At 45.8% G+C, this 13,525-nt stretch overlaps 1 protein-coding gene across 5 annotated transcripts in view; it reads left to right on the top strand.

Annotated features, from left to right (window-relative positions):
* The window catches only part of LOC144179147 (condensin-2 complex subunit G2-like), an 83,916-nt gene that overhangs the window by 21,695 nt on the left and 48,696 nt on the right, over window positions 1-13,525 (top strand). For all 5 annotated transcript variants that reach the window (XM_077707384.1, XM_077707385.1, XM_077707386.1 and 2 more), the window contains exons 10-13: window positions 2,343-2,465; window positions 5,846-5,941; window positions 7,833-7,916; window positions 9,524-9,673. In XM_077707384.1, the coding sequence (XP_077563510.1) occupies window positions 2,343-2,465; window positions 5,846-5,941; window positions 7,833-7,916; window positions 9,524-9,673 (453 nt within the window). The remainder of the gene's footprint in view (window positions 1-2,342; window positions 2,466-5,845; window positions 5,942-7,832; window positions 7,917-9,523; window positions 9,674-13,525) is intronic.

The raw sequence follows: 13,525 nt of genomic DNA on the forward strand, positions 1-13,525 counted from the left end.
ATGTACTAAATCTAACCAAACTTGGTGCGCAAGTGCAGTTGACAATGACCAAGTCAAAACGTAAATCAGTTTGCGGCCATCTTGTATAGTTATGAATGCATTGTACTAATTAGTTTATTCCTTAATTAAAGAACCAATAAGCCTTAAATTTTTTTCAAATTGTGCTACTTTGTTCACAAAGGTGTATTGTGTGCAGTAAAGCTGTTCGTTTATTTTTAGCCTCAGTAAATATTGCCGCGAACCATGCATTGGGTTTGTTTATGTTTTGCTTTTACCGCCCGGCTGTGCCGGTCTGTGTTATCTGTGTGCCAAGGGAAGCGAGTGTTCCATTCTTTCTTTTTATGCCGCGTGTGTTATCTCTTCTGATAGGGAGAGCGTTCCGAACTAACGTGAACAGCCTAGAATAATCCTCTTTGTTCTGGTTGTAAATCGACGGTTCGAGAAACACTCGCGCCTAAAGATAAAAGCCAGCAGAGCAGATGCCGCGGCTTTAATTCGAATCGTCACGCTCGCCTTCTCACATCACTTTCTTGACTGCTGTTTCGCCGCCTGTGTATTCATTGAGTTGTTAGGGGAGCACAAGTTTGCTCCAATAAACTTGTTTTCCTTGAAGACAACTGTGTCGTCTTTGGCTTTGTGACAATATCAACAAAAATGGCGTAAAGTTCATGCCTTGTCCAACTAGTAAAAAAAAAGTGTGCTGAAAAATTGTTTTAAAGTGGCTGCAAAGTCTAAAAAGAAATAACAGCTCAAGGTGAGCTTCCTAGCTTTCTTGAAGTGCTACCGTATCTATCATGTAAGATAGTATTCACTGAAAAGTTTAGCTGTCAATTTTTTTTGCTTGGCAACAATGAAAACGGCCATGAGAATGGCCGAAACACCATGGATATGGTGCGGCTTGTGCCACTGTGCCCACACGCCGTCCGAAAAAAACAAACACTGGTGTGTTTGCTCCATTTCAAAACAAACACTGGTGTGTCGTCTGCTCCATTTCAACCAGATTCTCAACAGTGGTGTCAACAGAGATGTTATTAATTGCACTCACATTGCAGTCGAGGCATTACTTTGTGTTCGGTGGGGTAGAGTTTGGAACGCCCAGCACACATCGGGCTTGGCATGGACTATACTCGGTTACAACTCAAGAACGGCACCACCTCATGTAGTGTGTCACTCCGCCAATGCACCGGACCCGTGACGTCGGTGCACGCGCGTTTTGAAAGGGGTTTGCTATGAATGCGTGATATCGTCTGCCTTGTCTCACGCAGTTTGTTTGTCGTCACTGGAGACGTTTGTAAGCATATTAAGTAAAAAAAATCACGGGAACGGCTCACGCCATGTTCAAAATATTCCCAGTAAGGCCCTACTTGCGCTGCGCAGAGAAACATCCGGCTACGGTGATAAGGCACAGCGGCAACTTCCGGTGCCGTTCTTAAAGGGGCCCTAAATAGGCTGCCAAATGTTACGATTTTGCGTGCGCAGTCACTGGAGTACTATCCAAGGAACGTCATCCCGCAAAAATTGTTTAAATGCGTTAAGTATTAGCCGAGTTATCGCTCATTAAAAGGGGCCACCCATAAGGCCTGGGGCTCTCCTCCTCTAGTAGCTCCTCCGAAGCACTGTGGAAGCCGCGACGTCATCGACTCGGCGCAAGACCACCGAGAGAAACAGGGCAATCCATCACCCTCCTTGATGTACGTGCAGTCATTGGCTGCGCCAAGCCCTGCGCGCGCTTTTTTTTTTTAGCACTCGACGCGCATGCTCCGCCCACCAGATTCCGGTTGCACGGTGAGCGCTGTCGCTGTGGTTCGCGTTCGCGGCGCCGCAGTGGGCAGTGTCTCGTGCGTCATAGAGGCGCGTCAGAGCCGGAAAGAACTGCGTCAGAGCGCGCAAGTGTGGCGGCAAGGTATGGTTGGTGAGCCAGGGAGGAAGTGAAATCTTTTTTTCGTGTTTGTGCGGCCCCTGCTTTACGCAGAGGTGTAATATTTGGTACACGTTGTCGTGAAGGGGTACTCTAGCGATTGCGCGATTGAAATGGCGACATTCGGAAGCCTATTTAGGGCCCCTTTAAGTTGTCACCGAGTATAGTACCGCCACACCGTGTAGCCCAACGTAACCAGTGACGGCGCACTTGCATGGTTGCCTGCACGCGTGCCTCGCCAGTGGATACAACCTATACGATGCGCTGCACTTGAATTTCGCTTCACTAGGGGTGGCATCACTAGTGAAACGGAACTGCTGCCAGCTTGCCTTGCTGCAGTCACGAATGAAGACTGCTCGGGAGGATGGCTGTGTGCGTTTGTTGCCTCGATTTGTGCGGGGTGCGCTTACTGGGCGTCTTTCAGGCCCGACACTACGAGGTCCGCCACTGGGCGGCCAAGATCTTCTTCGACTCCTTCCCACTGCTGGAGAACACGCAGGTTGCCCTGCAGCAGGAGGAGCTGTCCAGGCACTTCGCCGTCATGCAGGTGGGCTTCCCCCCTCCCCTGCGCGTTTTTAACGTTTGCGGGAAATGGCTTCCAACACTTGTGATTTAGAACCAGTTTAAAGGGACACGAAGGCAGAAGACTACAACCTTGATTAATTGTTAGAGAAGTAGCATGCGGTAACTCGCTCAGCAGGGTTTTTTTTTTTTTTTAAACGAACAAGCTAGAAATATCGTAAAACTTTATGCCACGGTGGTGTAACATGGACAGGAGCCACGTAATATGGTTCAGGGTTCGCACAGGTCCTTGAAAAACTTGAAAACGCTTGGATTTAGAACTTTCAATTTCAGGGCCTTGAAAGTCCTGGAATTTTTCAGCAGTCCTTGAAAACCCTCGATTTTTATGGGTGATGATCAGTGGATCTGTCTTTTCACAAGAATTTAAAGTGTTTATCTTGGATTGTAAGTTTTAGCTAATGCAAAAAAATGTTGTAACAATCAAGTTTCAGCATGTTGGACAAAGTTGCAACACATTTAGCGAATTTTCGTTAAGGACGAGGCAACGTTAGAAGCAGGAACTTGTCAATCCAACTTGCCATGATACAATCTGCCATGATATTTTTGGTCCGCTCTACGGGAGGTATAGCAGTGAGACTTGCGACGTCCTGCTTGATGAATCCACTAATTATGACTTATATCAAAACAAATGAATGTTCCAAGATCTTGAATCTCAAAAAAAGAGCAGCTTGCAGGAACAAAGCAGTCAAAAAGACGTAGTCTTGAAAAGGTGAATGACAGCATCAGGGCAACAGTTGCTGATTTAATATCTTAGCTGACACCTTTGCTGACAAAGCAGGTGATACCGGCAACATTGCATGCATTGCGAAAGAAAACAGCCTTAAAAATAGCAAAAACAAAGAAAGAACTTCTTCTAAACAGCAACCAAAAAATAAAGCTGGGAATGCTTTCAACAACTCGTTAGCACTTATTTGAGTATTGTGCACTAATGTTCTTGGGTATTGTGCAATAAACAACTTTTGCGTTGTGTTGGAAAAGTTATAAATAATCCCACATAAAGCATTAGATGGGGTCCTTGAGAATGTGTTTTCTGGTCCTTGACAGTCCTTTAAAATCCTTGAATTTTTGCCTTTGAAGCCTGTACGAACCCTGGGTAGTCCAGCGCTGGAAACTTCTATTGCTGCGTAAACTGCGTTTTAGCATTCAGATGATAGTGAAACGGGGCTATCGGCCCCACTGCAGTCAACGAGTCGCGCTTCTTGGCAGTGGTTTAGGCCGGCAGATGCCAATTGCTCGAACAAGATCCGGTGGCGTCGTTGAGAAATCGCTGGGAAGTGGCTGGGAAGTGTCCTCTGGCTCGTGTTTTCCTTGATATGTTCATTATTTGTTTGAAGTTTGCAATATAATTATTTTAGTCGTTATCACGACAAAGCAGTCTCTTTAATGAGCCAAAATTATATTTTATCTTCATTGCCTCTTTAATGCGCTGCCGCCTTGTAGTGTTAGCGTGCAACCATTGGAGCAAACACGTCTCAAGTGAAGCCTGGTGAACACTGACACTAGCTGCAAGTTTATGTTGCCACAAGCTATGCCTTCCGATGGAGGCGAAAAGCAAAAACGCCCGTGTGTACGAGATTTCGGCGCACGATAAAGATCCCCAGGTGGTCAAAATTAATCCGGAGCCCTCCACTACGGCGCGCCTCATCGCCTGCGTTGCGTCGGCGCGTTAAACCCTACAATCAATCAATCAATCACAAGCTATGCCTTGGGGTTTGTGTTTTTTGCTTTGTTACCAGCGCATAGCCACGCTTGCTTATCTTGTCCTGTGTTTTGAGCGAGCACCTGTGTGCTTCTTACGCTGTATGCTGTGCCCGGCAATCTTATTTGATAAGGACTAACTTTACAAAAAGTTCAGAAAGTGGTAATATGTGACCCTACAAAAACTGTAATTGCAGTTTAACGTGGGCTATGATGCACACCGGGGGGGGGGGGGGGGGGCTATGCATTAATTTAAACGCCCAGAAATTCTTGCGCATTCGGAAGAAATCCCCTACCCACGGCCGCTTTTCCTGCCACTGATAAATTTTCTCGTCCTTTTTCTTAAACTACTTCAACTTAACATGTCACTTTCTCCTTATTTACTCGTCCGCATTTTTCCTGGAACATTTGTCCCAAAATTTCATGTGCATTAGAATCGAGTATGAGCCGTACAGCAACGCTTGTATTTTCTTATCACTATTGACGCAGCGTTAATTAATTATAATCATACCTACGTTTTTTGCCAGCAAAGTGTCAGATTGTGTGGTGGGCAGCAAAGCCAAGCAGAACTGAGTTGCTTACTGCCTGCCAGGTATATGTACACGCCCACACAAAACAGCAGCGAATAGCAAGCACCCTTTTTTTTTTAGATAGCAAGCCCATGCTTTTCCGAACTTAGCCCTGACCAAGGAAGAAGTGCGACGAACAAAATATTGCCGCTCTGTGACTGGCTCTCGCTAAACATTTTTTAATATTTTTAAGCGAAGCTGTCAGCCTTTCATTTATGTCCATATGCAGGGCTGGAACATCTGCACCATTTGCGCCATTGAGCGCCAAACCTGTTTACCTTGGCCGAACTGCCCCTATAACGCCAAATTCGTTTATCAGCACCTTCCTGCGCCGCAAAACCCGTATTGTGCCGCGAGCTACGACTGCCATGCCTCATGCCCGAAAACTTGGCTGAAACATTGTGTTTTCGGTCATTTTCGGTTTCAATGAGGTTATGGTTTCGGTTTCATCAAGGCTCTGAGTGGCCATGGAAGTTGTCTTTTGCTTAGCTCTAAAGCTGCAGGCACTACGCGCCTTCTCCGCCTCTTATTTGGATTTATTTGGGTCACATTTGCACAGTTTTGTTTACTGGTGCTAGCCGCTGTGCCACAATCAATGAAAAATGACCAAAAGTGAGTGAACTGTTTTGCGTCACATCGCAAACAGATAGAAAAACAGAGTAATATTACATGAAAGGTTGTAGTTCAAAGGTGAACTTCAATTTAGTCGACCATTTTTGACGAGCGTAGCGGTATGCATGGAACAAACAGGGTCTTGGAGAAGCGCTTTACCCTCACTTGTTAATTTGGTTTGATGTAGTTGTGAGGTAATTACTCATTTATCATTTCTGGAATTGTCTAATTACTAATTTCTGGAGATATGGCGCTGGTGAGCCGCAAAAAATTCCAAACAGTTCATTAAAGGATGGTATACAGAGAAAGGGTACGACCTAGTATGTGTTCTACATGCTCTTTTATTGTGTCCCATCCTTTAATGCTGCGATGCCTGCAAAGTTCTCTAGACAGAACTCTTGTTAAGTCAATTCAGCACATTGGTGCCAGCAAGGGCTTCATTTAACCCCGTCTCTTTGTCTTGCAGGACCTCCTGGCTGATACGTGCCCACACAACCGGGCATTGGCTGTCAGGGGTGTGCTGAAAGCGATGTCGGACTACTTTGAGCTGTTCCCCATGCACGTATGTAGTCCCAACTAAGCCCCATCTTTTAAGTGCAGAGCACTTTAGGGGCTAGCCTTGTCGTCTGTAGCTTGCTCGCTGGACCCAAGTAGACCCACACTGCGTTCCGTCGTCGCGGCGTAACCCAAAGGCTTTGAAAGCCAAGTGGTTTATATAGTCATAAGCGTTCGAGACTCGTGAACCACTGGTGCTTGTCCTACATCTCCCCGTTGTTTTGCGCAAAGAAAACTGTAGGTACATTCGAGGCCAAATATACGTAATTAACTGGCAGTGCCCACGTTAATTTATACAGGAACGCTCGTTGCGTTGGTTTTTACGATAGTAAGCGAGAAAAGGTGGCAAGGTGGCAGTGCAATGCCGGCACGTGCGGAAGGAGAAGCAGACACAAAAAGAACAGAACTCCCGCTGGCACTGTTTCAGGCAGGGGGAGTGCGAGCACTGCGAAGGCGGGAAATTTGAATTGCATCAGGTAATAGCAGGGAACGGATAATGGCACTACAGTTTGTTATGGCGAATCACTGCTCTGCACTTCCGACAGCTTTCACATTGAGTGGAACGGCTCTAATTTTTTTTTTTTTTTCTCCTCTTCCCCTTTCTCCCCTCTTTTTTGAGGGGATTTGAAGCACGGAGACGGGTTTTCTGTGAAGTAAAATGGAGAGATGAACTAGTTGGTGCATGTCCATCATAGAAAATCAAGTTGGTGAAAATCACTGGTGTTCCTCGTGATTGTCCCCATCTTAGATTGGCTCGAGTTTCAGTGGTGGTTTTCACAAGATGTTGCTGCATGGTACCGAGCCACTTGAGTGAGCAATTTTCTCAAGCAAACCTGTGAGGTGTGGCCCTACAGCCACTTCTTGTTTCTTACTCTATCCCTTTTTTATCAACATTGTGTGACCTACTTTGTGCACTCTTCCTTTGCTGCAGGGGTATAAGTAAGTTGCTTAATACTGACTCATCGCGCATTCCTGTTTGTCATTTACTTGGTTTCTATATTTTTTACACAAACTGCATAGTCGCAAGTTCAAGCTCAACTCGGCATTCGTGTTCAACACACGAGAGCGTTTTACAGAAACAACAACAAAAAAAACAGTGTGCCCCACCGCTTTCTTCATTGTGCTCAAATTTTGCACAGAGGTTGCATTTGATGGTTCAGTTTGATTGGGTCAGGCGACTTCAATATCCCATTTTCTTTTTCTCGCAATGGATAAAAAACCAGTTTTTGCCTATTCAGGAGGGCAGCTGGAAATGCCAAAGGGGCTCAGCTGGCTGACATTTTTATTTGATTGTGAAACATTCATGGGATTGCTTTTGCCTGTACTAATCAACAAATTGGGCCGCAAAAACGGAGTATTTGGGAGGAAACACGTGAGCAGCTGCAACACAGTTAAATGAAGCAAACATAGAGTGGGGGGGGGGGGGGCGGTCTCATTCAAATATGGTGCAAACTGTTGCTTGAGATGCTTGGCGCCATGGCGCGTGGTGTACGTACCCTCTCATCTCTTTGGGACCTGTCAGTAGTCGGTGGCCAAAAACATCCTGCTGCCGAGCATAGCTGCTCATTGACTGGATTCCCAGCCCTAGTGACTGTTCTCTCAATAGAGGCACAATAGAAGGATGCTGTTCCCAGGTGTGGGGGTGCACCTGGGATTTCTTCCACTCTGTGGGATGGAATTTATTGCGCGTGGACCATAGTTACAAAGCTATGGTAAGTGCAGTTTTATTATTTTCGTGTTAATCTAGAGAGGAAAAAATTCCAGAATACGTAAGCACCTTCGGCAGTCTATGAGCCTCTCGAGATAATGGAGGGGGTGTGTGCTGAATGCAACTAACTGAGACCGATGAACTTTTGTCTGGGCTTTGATTCAATGAATCTTCCTTCTTCTTTTTGCAGGAACGCAAGGCCCTTGCGAAAACACTGCTTGACAAGAATGCCCAGGACATGAACTCTCTAGACTCCAGGGTTCGAGTTAATCAGGTAAGCATCGTCCTGTGCGCAGCATGGTTGTTAGGAGAGGAAAAGTGAGTCTTCAGAGGCACATTCTGGTAGTGGAAGGAACGTTGGGAGCACTGTACTGCTGTGCAAGTGGACCTTTCTAATTAAGGTGGTAGTGTGTGAACATAGATAAAACTCGTCTTTGTAAGCAGGGCTGGTCTTGAAAGTAGTATTCCGTCGTTGGCATGGGTGGAGCGAACACATAGTGAACCCATACAAGTGATAGTGAACGAGGGAAAAAGAAAAATTGGCGTTGGTGATGGGCAAAATGCAAATGCCGTTGCTTCAGTGTGCAAATCGTTGAGTTTCTTGTTGTGGCAGCCACACGAACCAAACATAAGAGTGAGTAAAACGTTTACTGGAGCTGGGCAAAAATAAATGTAGACAAAAAACCGAAAGCTTGGGTCCCGACGGCGGCTTGGTGAAAGCTTGCTGGGCATGATTCTAGCGCGTCGTACCTTATTCCTGAAAGCAGGGCTACCATAGTGAGTAGTCAGAACATGATAATAAACTGCAAATGAAAGTTGTGACTGATAAGTGATCATCAGAACGTCAACAAGCTACCATACACCAAAGAGTTTGGTTTTCAACTCCAAGCGGATTTTTCACATCGCTTGCTTGCCTTCAATATTGTGCCGGTCATAATCATTGACAAGGTGTTTTTACATCACGTGGAGGCTAATTTTGGCATTTAATAATGTCAAACCACCAGATTTCTTCTAGAGAACTATCCAAAATAGCAAAACTTAAAATAGAGGTTGGGCTTCACCACATGGCACGGGCACTACGTGGGCTGACATTTTCTTTTATATCTGACAAATTGTACTGCGCAACTCAATTTTTTTTCTAGGACAGGTTTTTGAAATGTCTACCTACAAAATGTATATTCTAATTTTTTTCTACTACTGGTGGTTTATTAACGCAACTTACTTTTTTCTTATTTTCTTCGACGCGTAGACAAAAATTTCGAATTTGATAATTTTTTTTCGTAATCATTATTTAGGAAAACATTATTAAAACTGGTGTCGTTGGAAAGCGCGTGGAATAATCTACATTTTATGTCACTGCAATGTGTGCCTAACCAATATGTATAGCACAAAAAAAATGTTTTGTTAGACCCTTCAAAATTGGTCAATTTCCCGCGGTAACGAAAGAGTTAAGTGCTGATGACACACTGCCCATATCACCCCCACCCTGTTTGTCGGGGTTTGGTTTGCAGGCTATCTAAACCAATCCTAGTTACGAGAAAAGAAACAGTGTGACCCTTACAAATTTTGTGGCTTACAAAGGACGGTATTTTTTAATCGCGTTGAAGCAAAGTGAACAAACATGGTCACTCGAATTTAATTTTGTTTGCACACCTCTATGCCTTTGGTAGTAGTGTTCTTTGACATCCTAGGCCCCGCTTTGTTTTGCCTGGAGATTGACTCTCAAAGGCTTTTGGGTTGATTGTACGGCTGCAACTTGACTCTGGGGGCATTTGTAGCTGTTCCGAGTCGTGCCACCTGTAAACGCTGTTAAGAGACTGTCATCGACGTTGACGAGGCTTCTGTGCGAGCGGTGCATTTCCCCCTCCCCTTCCCATTCAGGGCCTGGCGTACATGGTTGGCAACCCCCTGACGCACAGCATGCTCAAGGTGCTGATTGCCAAGAACAAGGACGCGCTGCACGACTCCTGCTCAGTACAGCTCTCCTTCATCAACCTGCTCTTGGAGGCCCGCAAGATAGTAGACTTCAAGGTGCTCTATGCTTCTGCCCCCCGCACTCTGGTTGGGCGCTCTGGTTAGGCTTACCTGCACTCCATTTGATACACAGCTTGCGACACTGCCAAAGCTGGAGAGTGTAATAGGGTGCTTGCTGCGACGAGAAAAGGAGGGCGCAATCGCGGTTCGAAGCGATGAAGGTGGAAATGCTGTGAACTGAATTACGATGATTGGGATGTTGCTAGTGTTGTCTGACCAGACTAAGTTTATGTACAGCTGCAATATTCGATAGTTTTTTGCTTGCAGTATTTGTTACAAGAGAAACTTTGAGGTTGTGCCGCGTGTCCAAGCAGAGTGCTAGAGACGCGCGCACTTGGACATTGAGCCGACAACGTGAAACCGTTGTGTAGCAGTATTCATTTGTGTGTGCTTAGTTTATTTTCGTATCTTTATTATTGTTTTGAAAAAGTTTTTTTCCAAACTAAACAAATAAAAGCTGCTTTTCGAACATTGGTCGTTCGAACATGTCCTATTCCCTGGTGCGCCCCCGCACGGGGCACCTTGAGTATTCATGGTGACGGTGAGCAGCGACACCGAGGACCCCGAGCTCCCATACATAAGCCGTGTCCAACCGTGGTGAGGTGTTTAAAGGTGAAGGGTAGAAGCCGTAAACGGTGGCCGTCGGAGCCTTGGTCAAGCTCCGGCCGATGGGCTCCCTGCCTGTCTACCAGACAGGGAGCTCCGGGACCTCTTTGACTACCAGGGTAAGGTCAAAAGAGAAAGTACCCCCGTCTCCCTGCTTTTATACTATGCTATATGGCATTTTCAAAACCCCCCTCCAAACGTGATCGGCCTCCGAAAAGGGGCCGCACTGAAGTTTCATTTCCACCTCTTCCAACAACTGTCTTTCCAACAACCGTAAACAACTATACCCGTTTTCTTGTAATTAAGTCAACTGACACAGAAAGATCTGTCGCTTCATTGTCTGTCTTCTTGGTATCGAAGTTCTTGACAAGTATAATTGGTGAGGCGTACAAAGCCAAGAAACAAAGAACTGGGCAATTGCTGGTTGAAGTCGCCAAGCAGCAGCAGGCAGAAAAACTCTTGAGCCAGACCCGAATCGGTGATCTTGACATCAGGGTCACGCCCCACTGCAGCTTAAGATGAACTCCCTTGGGAAGGCATTGCCACCTACAATTTCTTATTCAATGTATGTAGACGACGTCCAGGTATCTTTTAAATCATGCAATATGTCCATCTGTGAGCGTCAAGTCCAGCTCGGTATCAAAAAACTTGCCAGCTGGGCAGACAAGAACGGTTTTAAACTTAACCCAGAAAAAAGCACCTGTGTTGTCTTCTCCAGGAAGCGTGGGATCCATCCGGACCCAGACATTACCCTTAAAGGGACCCTGCAACACTCTTTGAGCAGTGCAAGTAAACCTGCGCAACGTTTAGATTACACTGCCAGGAATACCTGAGCCAAATATTACACATGCATGTGAAGCGGTGAGCGCGCAAATCGATGTGAAAGACGCGGAAAAACAAGCCGCTCTCTCTTCAGTTGTCCTCATTATGCATGGCCTGAGGGACGTCACATAGGCCATGGCTGCCCGATCGGCTGTCACTGGTCAACTTCGCGGCTAGATTCTCCCATTTCCGTCGTCGCCATCGCTGTGTACGAACCTCTTCTATGCCTGAACCTGTAGGCACGGTTTTGCCGTTTCTTTTGTGTTTTGAGTGCGCGCGGAGTTTGAGTGATGAGCTCAATACTTCCCTTTCAATGGGACCACTCGACTACAAATTTTTATTGCTTCAAAAACGCCCTACCAGCCCGAGCGCGCACTTGCGAGCAGGCACCCATGGCTGCTTTTTTGTGGCACCAGACCGGAAATAGGCCCCTCCGCGTTGCGGAGAAAAGGAGAAAACTACCCGGCATGTGATATATCGAAGGCCGTTGAAGAGAACGCCGCGAGCTGCCCCCCTTTCCGGGAGAGAGCGCGCAGCTTTCGTCGCGTTGCCCGCGGTCGAGTTGAGAGGGAACGATTATGCGCGATTTCTCATCACGCGTAATTTCGTTAATTGTGAACGGATTTTCATAATTCTTGCGGGAGGAGATTTCTGGGACAATAGACTTTATCCCAAAATACATTACTAGTAGTCGATGGCAAGTGTTGCAGGATCCCTTTAATGGCGTATCGATTCCTGTGAGGAAGGAACACAAGTTTTTAGGTGTGGTGTTGGATGAAAAGCTTACATTACATTACATTACAAAAGCTTTCATCCCTTACATTAAACAATTGAAACATAAATGTCTAAAGGCTCTCAACATTCTTAAAATCTTGTCCCACCAGTCCTATGGAACGGACAAGCAACTCCTGTTACGTATTTTCACAAGCCTTGTGGGGTCTAGATTGGACTATGGGAGTGTTGTGTATGGGTCTGCCACGAAAACAGCACTTAAAATGCTCGACCCAGTGCTTCACTTGGGGCTTCGCCTCTCTTGTGGCGCATTCCGTACGAGCCCTGTACAGAGTCTTTACGCAGAGTGTGACAAATGGTGCTTATCACACCAGCGAACCTATGTTGACTTGTTATATGCCTCTAAAATTTCATCAATGGACAACCATCCTTTTAAACCGGTTTTTAATGATACATCCACATCAAGGCTCTTTTTAAATCGCCCATCGATTCCTGTTCCCTTCTCGCACAGAGTGAGGGACGAGGTCACTATTCATGAAGTCTCCTTTGTAGACACATACAAGTCATCTTGTAGCACCATGGCATCTTCGTCCTGTTGCATGTGACTTGTCTTTCTTAAAATACAATAAGAACAGGACCCCAAGAAGTGGGATTTTGCAGCATTTCATGTATGTGCAGGATAAATACAAGGCTGCAGAGTTTTTCAGCGATGCATCGAAAACGTTCACTGCAGTGTCTTGTGCTGCACATGGGCCCAATTTCGAAGCATATAGAACAATGAATGTAAAGACAAGTATTTTTACGGCCGAAGCATATGGCATTTTTCTGGTTGTAAGCCACATAGTTGAACATCATATTCCTAAATCCATCATCTATACAGATTCGCTGAGTGTCGTCCGTACATTGTCATCCGGAGAGTCCTCGAAAAACCATGTAGTTAACCTTGTCTTGAAATCAATTGTGCTGGCATATTCTTCAAACCCTGAGGTGACTGTGTTGGGTGCCAGGCCACTCTGGCATCGGCGGAAATGAACTGGCGGATGAAATGGCCGCCGAGGCTGCACTCAGAAACACAGTAGACATAACAACACTACCTTACACAGACCTCAAGCCACACATAAGACAGCAACTCCGTAAAACTTGGCAAGCAGGCTGGAGTGAACAGACAGACAACAAACTACACGTCATAAAACCACACTTGGGACAATACACTACTGACTCGCCACACAACAGGCACATTGAAGTTACCTTAGCTAGGTTACGGATAGGCCATACGCATGTAACGCACTCGCACCTGCTCACGGGATCTCCAAGACCCCTGTGTAGCAGGTGTGGGGAGGGCCTATCCGTAGTCCACATACTCATACAATGCAAGGCACTTGACACAACACGACACAAACACTTCAGACAACTGTACAGACAACATATTCCCCTACACCCATCGTTGTTTCTGGGTGACGATGCCATGGTTTCTGTTAAACGCGTGTTTAAGTATTTGTCAGATGTTAAGTTTTTAAACCTCATTTCCTATCACGCATAATCAAATATGGCCCTATACACCGGCCATCACCATTCTCTTTCGTTGATTTTACTATGTCCAGTTTGCACGTTTTTATACCTACCTTTTTGTGGTAATCACTTCTCCTCATTAAATAACTTCTTCTCTGGTGCTCTTTGCCCTTGTTGGCC

The sequence above is a fragment of the Haemaphysalis longicornis genome, unplaced genomic scaffold, assembly GCF_048455015.1.
Source record: "Haemaphysalis longicornis isolate Haplotype H1 unplaced genomic scaffold, Haemaphysalis longicornis Haplotype H1 scaffold_4, whole genome shotgun sequence".
In the NCBI taxonomy this organism is placed as follows: domain Eukaryota; kingdom Metazoa; phylum Arthropoda; class Arachnida; order Ixodida; family Ixodidae; genus Haemaphysalis; species Haemaphysalis longicornis.